At 33.2% G+C, this 17,293-nt stretch overlaps 1 protein-coding gene across 5 annotated transcripts in view; it reads left to right on the top strand.

The window, feature by feature from the left end:
- The window catches only part of LOC149776050 (uncharacterized), a 117,123-nt gene that overhangs the window by 18,187 nt on the left and 81,643 nt on the right, over positions 1-17,293 (top strand). For all 5 annotated transcript variants that reach the window (XM_089942305.1, XM_089942306.1, XM_089942301.1 and 2 more), the window contains exons 2-5: positions 11,776-11,891; positions 13,053-13,268; positions 13,635-13,841; positions 15,291-15,416. In XM_089942305.1, coding sequence (XP_089798431.1) covers positions 11,790-11,891; positions 13,053-13,268; positions 13,635-13,841; positions 15,291-15,416 — 651 coding nt within the window. In that variant the 5' untranslated portion in view covers positions 11,776-11,789. The remainder of the gene's footprint in view (positions 1-11,775; positions 11,892-13,052; positions 13,269-13,634; positions 13,842-15,290; positions 15,417-17,293) is intronic.

A 17,293-nucleotide genomic window follows, 5' to 3' on the forward strand; every position in this document is an offset into this window, starting at 1 on the left:
TATTATTTGCATCATGAACATGCATATCATTTGCGTCATGGACATGCATATCATTTGCATCATGAACATGCATATTATTTTCATCATGAGCATGCATATCATTTGCATCATCAATATGCACATCATTCGGATCATGAACATGCATATCGTTTGCATCATGAACATGCATATTATTTGCATCATGAACATGCATATAATTTGCATCATTAATATGCATATCATTTGCATCCTGAACATGCATATCATTTGCATCATGAGCATGCATGTAATTTACATCATGAACATGCATATGATTTATATCATGAACATTTACATCATTTGCATCATGATCATTCACATCATTTGCATCATGAACATGTATATCATTTGCATCATAAACATGCATATCATTTGCATCATGAAAATGCATGTCATTTGCATCATGTCATTTGCATCATGAACATGCATATCATTTTCAAGAAAAATAATCTTGATCCTGCATCATCAAAACACAAATGTCACCTAAGGTAATACAGTCTAAAGCATGTCACCAGCATCTAAATGTCTTCACTTCACTAGTAAGAAATAATATTATTAATTAGGTTGAATCCAGGGATAGAAGAATGTTTGAACAATTGCTTAAATAACGCAGTAGTTAAGATGAATGATAGCCTTTTCCTGTTGTTTTTTTATCGTTATTTCTATATTTCACGCGTTCAATTAAAAATTAAAGTGTTGTATCTAATTTGTATATGTTAAGGTATCATTTTCTCCAGCATTTTCGTTACCTTGAAATTCCATGGAAGGAATGTACCAATGTTTGGAAAAGTGCTTCCATTAATAGGATATCTGGATAATACTAAAATGAATCTCTGGATAATACTGAAAGAAAAATCATTTTGATGGATAAAACTAAATTGAAACTCGTTTCTGAAGAATAATACCGAAATTAAACTCTTTTTGAAAAATAGAGTCCCTAATTTATTTTTACTGTGTATGAGCAGTCAAGTCAAAAACGATACAATAAAGTTGTATTTGCTTGTTTTGTGTATATGTACATTGAAACGGGGGTGGGGGGTTGGGGGTTCGAGAATGTAAGTTTGAAAAATCATGGGATTGTGATTCAGATTACTTTGTCTTACTTAAAGAATGATTACAGATTTCAAAAGAAGAAAAAAATAACCACATGTTTATACACTGCGCAATGGATGTTTTAAAAATAGCAAAGGGTGCAGTTACAACTTCTCCCATTCCCATGGTGGACGCCCTGGCTCATTTATAGATATATAATGTGTCTAATTCGAAAGCGAGGCAGCTTTATCGTCAGGGTAGAGGACAGACTTCATAATTTCCGGTGTTTCGCTTGCTTAGCATTGATGGTGCAGTGTGGTGTAGAGGGTCCAAGTAATTCGTTTGTTGGATGCTCTCAAAAGATAGTGGTGTTACCGCAGCAGAAACGTAAGTTGCCTTTTGTGCCATTGTGACAGTTATAAAAGTATATTTTGATGTCTTCATTGATCTGCTATCGATTTATACCTTTTTCTAATGAAAGAAAACGTCACTATTTTATAAGAGATATGAAAGTTGCATCGTTTTTAAGTAGGATCCGGGGTAATTCAGGTTTTGAAACTTGTCTATAAATGCAGGCGAAGTTGAGGTTCATAGAATACAAAGTGAAGTCATGTATGACCCCTTTTGATTCCCCCTTTACATCACAAGTCTCTGTGGCTATAGGTGAAAAAGGATCTTAGAGGAAAATGGCTTTTTATAGCGACGATGCGGCTTCTCCTATAAGTAATGTCTTTTACCTTGGATAGTTGAGCTAAAGGATAATCCAGTAATTGATTTTGAAGCATGAACAGCTGTTTCCAGTTCTAATTTATACTAGCTGGCCAATTGAACCGCCCGTCCTCTTCTTCCACAGTCATTTTTAAGTTGTAAATGATCAGTGAAATTTGTGTTTTGTCATGGTGCATAAAAAATAAGATCAATGAATTATTTCAAGTTAGTGATGATTTAATTTATAGAATGGATTGATGTGAGCAGAATACAGTAATCTCGTATGGGATAAAATGTTTGAAGAGACAGTATATACCCATATTTTATGATTTTGTTTCGTTAACATGGACAATAGCAAGAACAAGAACGTTATAATTTTGTTGAAGACAGCAGATAAAAAACATGATATAATAATAATAATAATAATAATAATAATAATAATAATAATAATAATAAATTATTATTCACCTCATGATATTTGTTCAAAAACCAACAAACATGTCTGCCTAAATTAAGAAGGAAAATATATGACAGACTTTACCAAAGACGCGACAAAATGTATTTTAAAACCTCAGCAGACAGTATACACAGAACAGACTGCACACTTTCATTATTTCTACACTTTATGTAAGAAAGATTTTAACTGTTTACATTAAAATGTGATTGCACAAAGGATATTCCTGACCCGAGAACGTGGGAGTCCAGACTGATCGGATCATACACTGATTGTTGACAGGGATAGGGTGGGTGTGGGGGTATACTACCAGTACTGATAACATGACAACCACTGAGCTATTTCAACTTTAGCATGTGTTAACTTGTATGAAGAAATCCATATCCGAGTAGATACGATCAATTGATACAACTCTTGAGGGGAATATTCTTCTCATGGAAATCATGAACACAAATACATAATTCTTTTCTGTCGTGTGAGACAGGACAATCCTGGTGAAAATATTTACCGATTGGTGAAGTAAGTGCTTGAGAAAGATTTTGGTATAAATCAACAACGAGTAAAAGACATGTGGTTTGTTAATGCTCAAAGAACTCCTACTATTGACCCTGTTCCAGCTCCCATTATAAAATTATAAGTAGTTGCTGTGAAGATTGGACATTTGCGCTATCTTGCGCTAATCTCTTACAAGGTTAGAAGATCAAGATAGAATCAGGGAGATTCATTAAAGGAAGGTTATGTTATTCAAAAAAATGAAAACATTCAACCAAGAATAAGGGAAGAAGATCCGGATGTGTGGATGGAAATAAGGAAGTATACCAGCTATGGTTGGTGGAACAAAATTATTTAGAGTTTGACTAGTTAAAATGGAAGAGTCACGATTATAACACAGAATTCACATTTAAACGCTTAGACCTTTGTCCTTTTATCGATGAATACGTATTGAAAAAATAACATTTTCGTTTATATTTTTATTTTTATTTTTGGTGTTTGAATCTTCACAGATAAAACAAAAAATATATTCAACGAATAATACCAATTAAAAGATACAGAAACAGAGTGGCACAAAGATGTTAGGTTTTTGTTTAGATCAGAGGCTTTGGCTGTGAACATAATGGAGCAAGAAACAGGAATAATAATGTGACAATGCAAAAAGTTGAACTAATGCTTCCCGATTTTTTCTTCTTTTTATTAAAAAGGCTAAAATATTGTAAGTATATTGTTGAATATCTTAATCCAATGCCTATTGGTATAATGTGCTTTAATGTATTTTGTATACAGTGAACCACTTTATTGCGAATATGCTTACATAAAAAGTGACTGTGTTTCTATTCCTTGAATCACTCAGCCTTTTTAATAGGAATAATAATGTTATTTATATTGTCTAAAATGCTTAACTGGTTCAGATTTATTGGATTGGTTAGAGAATATTAAAAATCTTAAACATATTTGACATCTTTCAAAATCTGTACTGGCTATGAAAATCTATTTAGCAGTAAAATGGGACCCTGGCCTTTGTCCTTCATGCTATGCCTCTGCCACTGTCACTTGGACATGTATTTGCTTGTTATTACTTTTTTGTATTGTCATGCTAGTGCCACGACAAGAGGACATGGTTGTCCTGTAAATTGGATTTAAATGCCTCTTTCTTATCTACTTCTTTTGCAATCTTTTTGGTTGTAAGGACAGCTTAACCTTGGTTTCAAAAGAAATATTTAACGGTTGTGTTCATTTACATATATTTTCTACAAAGAACAACAATAATAAAATACATTTGACCTCATTTTGTTGTTATAAGTTAATTACAAAAAATTGGTGGCATATATTTTAAATGGAATAAAACTTTTTATAGCATAAACAGTCTTTTATGCATAAAATGTTCTACTAAATATTGAAACCTATCTAACATTAAATCAAGGTATTTGCTTTTGTTCTCGTTTTTATCACAGACTGTTTTTGCGCATTCTTTTCATGCTATGTGATTTGTATCATCTTTTGTTTGCTTCCTTTCACTTTTGCAAACGTATTAGTGACTAATGGCTTTGTGTTCCGAATGTATTTATATCTTCACGCTATGTGATTCGAATAATTCCTAGCTTGCTTTCTTTGTTGCAAAGGCATTTAAGGTGTCTAGGCATTATTTTTGTCTTTTTTTAAACGTACTTTTGTTTCTAGGATTTGTTTCTTTATTTAAATTTGTAATTTAAATATAAGCATACTATGTGGAAGTATTTGTAGAAAATGAAAAATTAGAAAAGTATGTTAATAGGCTCTCTTACACCGGAAGGTAGGGTGGGGTGGAGGTATAAAGATTTATACTTTACTGAATCTTCTTATTTTTGTCGTTTCACTGTCTATTTTTCTTTCTCTTTATCGGTGTCCTTTACTGTGTGAAAGGTAAATATTTTATTTTATTTCTAACTTAAGATTTTATACATACTTATGTTAAGTTTTGATCTACTTAACTTCCAGATATATCAGCCCAGAGTAGTTTTCGAAATAAAATAACATGGGATATTTTAATAAATGACTGATAAATTATCTTTGCATACATGAATTGTCAGGGTATGAGTGAAAACTCCATGGAGGATGTCTTTTATTTTTAACAGTATTCAAGTGCGTTTCTACATTATACACATTTCCTACAAAATGAAAAATATGTACGCTGTCATTGTAGGATATGAATGCTTTTTTCAGTAAACTTTGAAATCAACCAATAGGAGTAGGGGTCTTTTCAAATAATAATGTCGAACTTAAACTAAAACAGAAAGATTCATATTAAAATATATGCACAATGAAAATTAAACATTAAATATTTACTGTCTGAATAAATATTCTCTTAATTTTGACGGGTAGTGGAATATATTTAGATGGCTATTGTGATAATCCGATAATCACATGAGAATATTTTAATCTAGTTATGATCAAGATATGATAAACATAATTATCCCAGATTATAAAACCCAAGATAAAGCTAGAAACTCATTGATCTCACTAAGGAATTTGGTTCTATTGATCTTTGGAGGAAAATTCATAGAGAAAAAGAGAATATACATTAGAATGGGTAGAAAGAGCAAGGCTTAATTTTTTCCTGATTTATTAGAACTTGTTTACAGATATTAAAACTGTTGATACTAAACAAGGGTACAGAGCGGATCATTCACTTTCAACATTAGTGCATAAAATAGGGAGCGTTATGAAGGGGAAAACAATTTGGAAGTTCAGTAACTCACTACTTAAAGGAAGGATATTTACATATAAAAAAATAATTACAGAAAACAAAATTCTGTATGTTTCTGTAATTTATTTCCAAAATGATGTTAATGCAATTACAAATGTTGAAATACAATTTAAGATAAATTTTCAATTATTTCTGAATTTGTATAAAAAATGGACATTAAAGCAAGAACAACTGATTAGTTTTCATTTAATGAACGGCAAAAATAGAAAAGAGAAAAACTCTGATTCAAGAGATTAATATTTTATTAGTTCTAATGAAATAAAACTGATTTGACGTGTGAAGGAATACAACGAATTAAATGAGTTGCATTAGCAACTATTCCAGGGTCATATGATAAGATCTAGAATTTAGAAAACTGAGGTTATCTTATAAAATCATTATCCTTATAAAGAAAACGATATTTTTGAGACATAATACCAATATTATCGTCTAAATACCTAAAGAGATGTTGAAAACGTGAACCTTAACGTAATACTTGATGACTGTGATGTTTAAACGCTAAATAGAAAACAGAGTCGAGACTTAGTTTAAAAGATATCTTTTTCTAAACCATCGATTGACCCGAGGATGCATGACAGATTTTTAGCATCTAAATTCGACTTGCTTTCTACTCATTTGTGTCAATTTTCTCTTTGTTAAGATTTAGTATATTACCGTGTTAGGTCAATTAATTACGGTTATGGAATACATAGTCTCTCAGAAACTCCGAGCAAAGGGGTCATTGCTCGTCTTCCTGAGTTGATAATGATACGAATTTAAAAAAAATTAGAGACCAATATACCCTTTTATATAACTTCTATTGAAGCATCAACGTATAGTGCAAATAGGATAAAAAGTTGGCATGCTTAATTAATGATGTTCAAGCTAGTTTTATAGCTGGTAGATCCATTTTTGAAACTATTAGAACAGTACTCGATGTAATGTTTTTAACTGAAAAGTATAACATACGAGCCCTAATTTATAACGAAAATATTAACGAGGGTATTTATTTAGTTTGCAAAAAATGGGTTGAAAAAGGTATACTTTTTATTAATGATATTGTTCAGAGTAATGAAGATTTTCTCTCATGGCAACAGTGTAACTGAAATATGGAATATTTACAGTTTTATGTAATCTTTCGAAAGTTCCTTGAATTTTCAGAAGGAGTAGCATATGATTTAAACTGTTGGATACCTAACTTACTGGAAAATTCAAGAGATAAAATTTACCCCTCGATCAGGTTGGACAGAATTGTGAAGGGCAAACATATGCAAAATAACTTTATCAACGCTTTGACTGTGGCTTTAGTTTTAATACTTCTCAGAGGAATTACCTCCGGAAGTCTTGTGGATGCCCGGATTATGGTCAAGGAGTATTAGTTGTCTGACTTGGTATTAGGTAAAAGACCGACACAATCTACCATTATTCAGCTAAATGGTTCGTCAAATGCAGGAATAGCTTGAAAATGTGCATTGGGTATCTTTTGATTGGGTTTCCCTATCATTTGACAAGTGTGACAAGTTCAACAGCACTTCGACAGACTACTTTTAAATTTTTGACAATAGAATGATTCCAAGCTATGTGATAAGTCTTATTAAATAACCAGCCAGTGGGGTTAGATTATGAAGATTTGATAGATCACTTACCACCTATCGTGGTCTTCATTTTCTCATAAGGAAGGACTCCATTTTTAACAAAATAACACACTGTGATGCGTAGCTTCAAGTTTGCTTATATTCAAGCTCAGGAACTTGTTTCTGTTCGAAAATGTGTGACTGTCATTTGCTACCCTGATTAGAATATATTAAAAAGAGAATCACTGTGATCAGTCTCTGTTGATTGATCAATACGAGAAGTAGAAACGACACCAAAAAATGACCAATAAATGTGTTTTCAAAAGAAATAATTTCCTGATCAAAACCATCCTTAAGTGCTGTTTTTGCCATAGCTCTTGTAACTGCTGATATAAATCAGGCATTTTCATCTAAACAGGATCAACTTTTCGATGCAAACAAGGCTTATCAGTTACAAAGTGGATTATCATCAGCTAGGTCATTGCCTAGTAATAAAGGAATGTTCAAACTAGTTTTATAGCTGGTAGATCCATTTTTGAAACTATTAGAACAGTACTCGATGTAATGTTTTTTTAACTGAAAAGTATAACATACGAGCCCTAATGTATCAATGGATAAAGAAGCCACTTCGTCTGTCACGGGTCATGAGTCTAAGTCTGATCCAAAATTAACACAGTGGACAGGAACATTAGAAACGCAGTACCCTACCCTTTGAATTAGAATACTTTCACTAGAATAAGATTTCTCACACAAGGCAAGGTACACAAATCTTGGGAAGCCCCTGTGTCTCCAACAACGCAATCCTTCTAATATATGTGTGTGACTTTGACATCTTTGACATAAGAACATTTAGAAAAGGTTTCCCTTGAAAAGCTCTCCTTTTTTATATTACTTAGGTTTCAACCTGTAGCAATCAGAATAAATGCCCTTTGTTCTTACAATATGTTGTACACAAGAAAAGATGAGGAGTTTCATTCACTGTTATCGAAAGTTTGATTTATGAAGCTTGTACAAGAATGAGATTTGGAAGTTGTCATGTAAGAGTGAGATGATATTCTTCCAACTGCTGAGAGGAAGACTTATTGGCAAATGAAACAGTTTGAATCAATGAATAATCATCAGCTATACGAGCAGCATTAAACAAAGTTTATACCTTTTGCTCATCACGATAGGTCTTGACATAACTATGGATTCAATTCTTGACCTCGGCAACTAATATAAGCTGTCTGAGTCTCTCGTAATTTTCATTAACCTACTTGTCTTAACACATTTACAAATTCGACATGGGTTTGTCCAGTGTTTGTTATATAATTTCTAAATCATTGTCAGTATGTGTGAGGTACCAGCCCATATCCCTTTAACATACCTTCCTTAACAAGGTCAATCAGAACTTTACTGTTCCGACAGTGAAGCATAGTCATCACGAGCTTTGCCAGTAAGTTCACTAAGTAACAACAAATTCCAATGCACGCTTGGTTATTATAAGTTTTCACCAATTATGCATGTATATATATATATATATATATATATATATATATATATATATATATATATATATATATATATATATATATATATATATATGCTCCATGATAGAAAGCCATCAGCTCTGCCTTTGTTTAAAACATTCTGAAAACGATAGATGAAATTTAGCAAAAGAGACACGTAAAGTTGAACTTTTTAAGCTGAAAGGATCATGTATACATTAATTTGGCAATATAGCTCAGAAACAGTTCTGTCTGTGGGATTAAAATGGTTAGATACATTTATTAAACTCAATTGATGCATCCACAATGTCGAATTACTATTTCATTTATGTTTTTTTTTTTCTTCATATTATCGTAAACCGATTTAATAAGATGTATATGTATTATATACGCATGTTCTTATTCGCAATAGTTCTGTTTCTTATCTCTCTCTAGTCTATATCTCTTTCTATTATTTTTCTAACTTTAACATTTTCTGGCTTACAATAGCTATATTAACACAATTGCATCTTTACATCATATATTTTCCTTTGTCTCTTTGCTATCAATTTTCCTCTTCTCCTTTAACATTGTTATTTTTTTGTTCTTTTCTGTGGCTCCTTCCCCATTTCAAAGTCCAAAGTTTAGCTGCTAGAAACCTTTATAGAGACAAAAAAGGCATGCTGGATAAAATAATGGTAAGGTAGTCTGTGGAATGGCTTCGCGATCTATGACTACTTATGTGCGGAAAAATTTAAACAAAGAATATCGTGATCATCAGATATAGGATCCAGGTTCTGCTGAAGCTCATCATTGAATATTTACATAGCGTTTAGATCAGGGTTAGAAAAACTACAAAGCAAGAACTGTATTCTGAACACCTTTCTCTACCAATGTTGGGCAACCAAGAAGGATGAAATAATGATCATGTTCAAATTAATAATGGAGTTTTACATACTTTCCAGCCATAAATATTTGACCATTAGATTCTCCCTCTGGGTATGTAAAGCAATGTTGACATATTTTTTAATATAATTCTACATTTGAGGGCTGTGCTGTTGTTAAGAATGAACACAAATCCACAGGTCTGAACTACTAGATAAGCAGATAAAGCTATTACTGTCCATAATACCAGCAATCTGGATATACTTTCAAAGAGACAAGACTCCCAAATGTTGGTTTTCTGTCAACACAATGCAACAATTAGCAGTTTCATTCATTTTTATCTTGGCACCTTTTCTGCTTTGATCTAGTATAACGCTTTGTCATCGGTTTGTTCAAGAAATGAGCTCTTAATGATATTTGCCTTTGTTGGTGAGCTTCAGTTAAAGGAATAGGGCAACCTTAAATATTTAAATCAGTCGCAATAGTTGTTGTATACTGTATTTTGGAGTAACGGTTAAATAAAAAGCCCAAATTGCTCAGAGCGTTAGCCTTGATACAGCAATTAAGAATCTGACCTTCAAGACAGAACTGTGAAAGGGATATACGAAACACTGTAGATTATCAGGGATGTGAATATATTAAATTTCCCACTGTAAATATCAACGTTAGCGTGTGAACATAAAATTGAGGCCAAGTTTATAATACTCATAACAAGTCATGATGTTAAAGTCTAAAACGTTACTACTTTTAATGGAGTTACAGTAATAACTACGAATTTTCAAGTATGTAAGCTTGAGATGACAGTAACCGTAACTTTGTGGATAGGATCTTATTAGTAGCCATTTAGACCCACATAAAATATTTCATATTCATTAGTTCAGTGTCTTCTGACTAACAGAGCAACCATAACAAATGAGCGTAATCCTGAAAATTGAATCAATTATGTGTTATGTCACATTATTTTAAGATATATTGCAATAATGTGTAACATTTCATCCAGTATTGCTATCCTTGAGAATTTCTAAGTCCTAGAGACAAGAATAAACAGTGTTTACTTATAATCTTAATAGAAATACCATGAAGAATAAATGTCACGTTTCAGATGTTACATTTGAAACATAAATTACATTACAATAAGTAGCTTTAGAGTTTCAGTTTTAATACCAAAGGTGAGCAAGTATAAAATATACTTTCCATCTTGGTGATATTACCATGATGTTGTCACCTAAGACTGGTACAAAATACAAACTCAGGCTATCATTTTAAAGGTTGGAACGTTTCATTCTATTATCTGTGACAAATTAACAGCCAATTGGAATGGCTTAGGCTCACATAAAAATGAAATTGGGAATAAACCTTGCCTTGCATATAGGTCAATGAAAGTGAAATCATTATATCATACTGCACAGAGTTACAACTCCGAACAAACACAATAGTATCCACCCCTGACCTTGAAGTGAGAATCATGAAAGTGGTAAAATTGATATCATTGTCTTATATGTGCCATAAAGTTTACCAATTGTCAGAAAACTATTTCTCAGTTTGAATATTGCAATCAGCACATCGAAAGTAAAGGTAACATGATCTGTGACCTCTATTAAAGGACATCAACATATAATTTACTTCTGATGTGTACATTTTAAAAATGTCATCCAGCCAATAGTCTAATCTCAGTAAACCTTCCAAGCAGAATAAACTTGTAATATTTATTGCAAAAGTGTGCAAGTATTTATGCCCACTGATTCAATAATTTTTCTAAAAGATTGTAATTATGTTTATTACATGCAATTGCATGTCGCCGTGCAACAAACATATATCGCGCTATGGGCATCATCCGGCAAATGTTTCAATAATGGTGTAAATATGGTTTTAAGGTTGAAATCTTTATACTTTCGAAGTTGTAAGATACTCCACAGGCATGATCCAGGACATGTATTGAAGATACAAATGCATTTATTCCTTTATGTCTATAAAATGTATGCATGATTGTTGCGTGTGGATCTTTATCGGTTTTCTTTTAAGTTAGGGATCAGGGTTAAGTTCCTAACCCTAGGAGCACAACCCAGAACTAGTCCTACACTGTTAGACATCCGACGGTGATATTAAGGATTTGGGTGTGTGTGCACACTGACATCATCACTAAAATAATCCGAATATTATATCGTGGGAACACGTGTTACTAATCATCATTAATAATCTAAATTTTTTAGTCATTACTGTAAACCTGTTTTGTGTTAATGTTCTTAATGCCGTGTCTAATTGGTTCTGAATGACAATTGTAACGATCTGACCACAACATAAAAACCAGACCCTAGTAAAAAGTGAGTTGTTTGCATTTTTTTTTACTTCATTGCACTTACGAACTTATTGATAGTAGGTGTAGGCACCTTAAAAAATTCTTGTAATGGTATGTTTTAGAGGTGAGCATCCAAATGAGCTTGTCCAGAGACCAGAGTCCGACTGTAGTGGTAACCGGTAAAGAAGAAGCTCTAAAGAAAGCTAGATGTAATACCATGGAAACTTTACAATTACAGGTACAGCCTCACATCTTTCATGGTCTATGAATGTTTCAATTGTGAATGATATATCTTTTAACATGTTTGCAAGTAGTAAAGTAACATGAATTTAGATCGCAGGGTTGATGTAAAAAAGAGATTTGTTTCGAACATTATACATTTTTGTGTTGCCGTCAATTCCTAATTTATGCCTTTGTGTTAGTTACTTTCTGTGTATGTATAGAAAGTATTGTTTAAGCAATGCATAGGGTTATGTTGGTATCAGAATAACAAATACTCTGCTGCTTTCTTAGTTATGTTTTTTGTTGTAGAAGGGGCATTCACTACTATTCGTGTTCGTTTTTTGATGACATAAATTGTCTCCAAGCAAGTGCTTTTGACAGACATTATGCATATTAGCCATCATTGACAAGTTTAAAATCAAGAAGAAGAAAATAAAGTGTGATTTTTATGTTTATTGGTAACAATTTAGAGAAGTTTTGCCTTCTTCATTTGTAGCGTATTTGCAGGCATTTTCATCTACTGGACACGTTAATAGTTGCTTTCGATGCCATTGATTACATATTAAAACAAAAAGGCAAACAGTCTTTTGGTTCGTACACAGAAATATTGGCTCATAATTACATCTGCCATTTGACTCGTACACATAAATGTTCTCTCGTAATTACATCTGCTCTCTTAATTCACACTGCACTTTCCTTAGGTCACACATACAGACACACGAATAAAATTATCTCAATGTATCTCTCAATCACGTGAAAAACATTAATGGTATTTTGGTATTAAGTTTTGTGACTCTTTTCATTCTTACAATTTAATACGAGCGTCGATAATGTGTTTTTACATCTACATATATAAAATACATAGTTTTTCACGTCTGAAATACCCTCATAAACCAAAACCCATCAAAACTTAAAATTAAATTTAGTCGCATTGCTTTCGATTTTGATGGTTTTCACAGTATATAATTAATTTTCAAAAACTATTACGTTTTCGTATCTAATTAAATTTTAAAAATAATTTTATATTTGCTTATAAACAGACAAATATTATTGAAATTTCCTGTGCAAAGAAAACCTTATATATAATGAGTGTGGATCGTATATAGGTAAAAACTGTATCCATGACACTGTAATTCATTTTATCGTAAAGCATTAACTTTGAGCTCTTTTGGCATAGGCCGCAATCGTTTCTGAACGTCTCCCAGTTGAAAAGATTTATCATCCATTTGTTTGTGGTCCAAACAATGCTATCATCAATAAGCTGATGGAAGAAACTGGTGCCAGAATTTATGTACCCCCTCTCAGAGTTCAAAAGGACGAGATTGTGGTCTCTGGTGAGAAGAACGATGTGATCTGGTGTAAGGCAACCATCATGAGAATCTATCAAGAAAAGGTAACAGAATATATGCTTAGTTTATAAATTAAATCTATTTGTTTTACATTCCCTTACTCTGATTTCATCTTTTGTTCTTTCTAACTTATTTGGCACATTTAATGCTATAACTTAGAAACATACTATTGTTGAACGTCCTTGAAAGTTCTCTTCGTAAGCATGCTTCCACCTCTGATGGTCACAAATATTTCTAAAAGCAGCTATTCTGGATGAAGCCTTATTGATGTATAAAACTGCAAACGTTTGTGGTCTCAACAGTATCTGGTTGAATGAAATTTTACTGTACTCTTTGTGTTCCTTGTGTTCAGATGACAGATGACAAACAAGATTACAGAGATACTGCATAAAGTTTGTGTCTTCTTACAGAAACATAAGTGCCAGACAATGTCAGTTGAGATCAAGAAATCCCAACACAAGTACGTGATTGGACTTTTTGGTAGCAATCTTCAGGAGATCCTGGACATTACTGGAGTGTCAGTTGAAGTTCCCTTTAGCGATAGCCCGTCAGAAAGAATAACTCTCCGTGGTGAACAGGAACAACTCGGATTAGGATTGAAAATGGTGTACTCAAAGGTATAAAGTGGTGAACGTTATCCCACCTTACCATAGGTTCAGCGTTTTGTTTTCCATTAAATTAAATATTCAAGGAATATATGGTCTTGTGTCCATAATATTGTTTCCTCAGAATAAATGAGCCTGGACATCCCCCTTTAGTTAACCCCTATGATGATGATCTCTTGTTCAGTAACGACATCTGTATCAGCGTCAACACAAATTAAAGCATACGTACATGTTCAGCCCTAATCCATTTTAGCTATTCTTTCCTCCGAGGTCATATACCACAGTTCGAGTTGGTTTCATTACACCTATAAACGCAGGAGGATAATTTTTATACATAATGTACGTTAAGCGGGGTTTTGGATTTTTCGTTTAGCTGAGGTCTTGTGGACACTGTAAATACTATTAAACATAGAATTATTAAACTTGGTGTGACAACGCATCTTGATGAATACAAGAATCTCCTTACAAACTTAGGTCACTGTGGCAAAAATACCATGCTTAATTGACTTGAATCATCACACTAGACGATTGTATGGATTTGTCTAAGTGCTTTATTCTAGCATTACAATGGCAGTGTGTTTAGTTTAGGATTCAGCCTGATGGGGCTATTGGCAAATCAAGATTTTCAAAAGGGACTGCCAAACATTTGACATGGGCGATTAAGTATTCTTATATATGGATCTGGTGGGTATACGAAGATTAGGTAAATAATTTGCCCCGAAATCATGCTTTATTCAGTTCACCGGAAGCGTGACGCATTAATATTTGTAAACAGGGTGAGAAAGAATAACAATTACTGCTTAATACAACTGCACAACATTCTACTGAGGGCATCAATGAATTACAATTTACAGTCTATCACGAGTATATTTCAAGCAATGAAAACTATACATTTCTCACACATTTATTAATATAAGTATTTAAAGTCACTAAAATTACTACTACTACTGCAGACTTAGTACAGAGCTCTTTGAAAGGTCTAAGTGCTTTACAATGTTACATAACACAAACATACACGCCGACAAGATTATGAAACAAACAACGTGAAATTACAGAACAAAAGCATGCTAGCAATAATTAAAGATGTAAACATTATTAAGTCTTTACGTCTCTGTAGTCGAAATATGCTGGTTTTAAGAGCGCTTTTGAACTTTTGAATAATATCACAGTTTCCTTGTGTCAAATATCTATAGGCAATTTGTTCCATATAGCTGAGCCCAGGTACGCAAAGGAACATTGTCTGCATGACTTCGTTTTACACTCGGAACAATGAGAATATAAGTGTCGTAAGAGTAGCGAATATGTACATTGGGTGAGGTCAAATGAGTATATTGAACTGGAGCCAATCAACGAAATGGTTTGTATTGAATAAAAGTTTCCTTCTGCTTGTGAATAATAAGTTTCCTTCTGCTTGTGAATAATAACTGCGGCCTCTTCATATTGTTTGTTTTGTTTCACAAGATCATGACTGGCATTCAGGCAGCTAGTATCATTTCTGCTGATGTTAAAGCACCAGAATGGCTGTACAAATACATCATTGGAAAGGAAGGAGGAAATATCAAAAGAATCACTCAAGACAGCCCAAAGGTAGGAGACACTTACAAATGTTCATGTTCTCGTGTTTATATTCGCTGGATTGCAATGTTAATGAGCATCTTGTAGCTGATTCGTCTGGGTTGGAAGCTGCAAGTTTATAGCTTGTTGTGGTTAACTAACTGTTTAAATGTAACTGAGAATTATATCTAACTCTGCTAGAATGTTAGATTTATGACCAACTTTCTGGTACTGATATACAATAGCCTGCAGGTTTGACAGAAATTGTTTCAGCAAGCTTTATGGTCATTGATCAGCCATTCAGTATCATCCAGAATCAAAGTCATAATGTAATACAGGTCCAGTTATATGTGAATCAAAAGAAACCGATACAAAATACAAGCTAGATCTTTCTAAAGCTTAAAATTAAATTTTATATAATTTTTTTTATTCAACTTGCATTGTTTATGCACATGTTTGTTTGGTGACAAGAGAATTATACTTCATGTCTGACATTTATAATTCAATACTCGTGCTGTGGGCTAATGCTGAACCTAAAATAAATCCATATTTTGTCTTAAGGGCAGTGTTCAGAATTACAGAATTACTTAAATAATCAATTTCGAATATTTTGTAAAATATGTTGTTGAATTTGGTAATAGCTGAATATTCCAAAATGACTTCACATTCTTAGAAAGATACCAAAATGTATTTATGACCGTCTTTAGTTTTCCTTTTTTTTGGAAGCACTGTAACATCATATATGTGAAACGTTAAGTACTTTACACTATTGTTTTAAAATTCCAATACGTCTGCTGAAGACATTGGAAAAAGAATCACTGCAATGTTTTAGGAAATGAAAACAAAAGTGAACAAAATCAGAAAAGCTTACATGTCCATCATCTCTGAAGTTCTTTTAGTTGAGGTTGATTGCATGGGGACATTTTTTACAATTTACATCCACCTTTGTGAGAAACATTTGGAAATGACCATTTTAATTTTGGTGAGTGGATCGGCAGGGATATTCTTTTAAACCTGGATATTTTTTTTTTGTTTGTAGATGAAAAAGAATATTTGTTTGTATTATAATATTATGGATGTGCTTAGTTCTTTTGTTCTACAAATCATAGTTTGTATGTTCACTCCCTGGGATAGTAAAGCAGTACGTGTGCAGGGCTTTACAGTACATGTTGTGTTCTCGTTTGGTGACTTACAGTTTTACACCTTGTTTCGGACCATACGTAAACTATGTAAACATTGAAGGCATGAGAAAGACAACCATCTGTCATGTGTAGTTTGCCAATCTACGAATAATGTCATATATTCGCCGGTGTGTGTGGATGAAAGTCAATGAGCTGCAGTGATACGGGCATACGCCACGGGAGGGCGCAGAGACAAGATTTCAGGGGCGAAGACACAGTATACATGCTGATGTCGCTACAATGAATAATTTACTTTTCGATGGGTATCGTTATCCACAAGTTCATCAACCTCGAGGTGATGCAGCTTGTTATGGTTAACGACCGTTAGAGCGTCTCCCTTTAAGCGTCATGATGATAAACCTTTCTGGGCAGAACCAGTTGGTTGAATAAAGGTTCCACAGCCGATCTCCTTTATCATCAAGTATCGTACACACTGTCTAAACTGAACAGACTTATCTAAACGTATCCATTAACAAAACTTCCAGGAAGTTACTGCGTTTGGCTTACATACAGTCTTTAGCAGCTCAGTGTAATTCCTTTTGGACCCATCCTCGGTAACTTGTAAGCAGCAGTAGGAAAAACACCCCGCCAAAAAACAATACACCGACCTTCTCCAGATAGGGGCGGAACAAATCGCTCGCAATGTAATTTCACCGTCTTTTCATTACAAAAAGAAGAGAACACTGAGAAGGATTTTAAGTGCCGATTTGGAGGGAGACTTCTTAATCA

The sequence above is a fragment of the Sinohyriopsis cumingii genome, chromosome 18, assembly GCF_028554795.1.
Source record: "Sinohyriopsis cumingii isolate HCF-2022 chromosome 18, ASM2855479v2, whole genome shotgun sequence".
NCBI lineage: Eukaryota > Metazoa > Mollusca > Bivalvia > Unionida > Unionidae > Sinohyriopsis > Sinohyriopsis cumingii.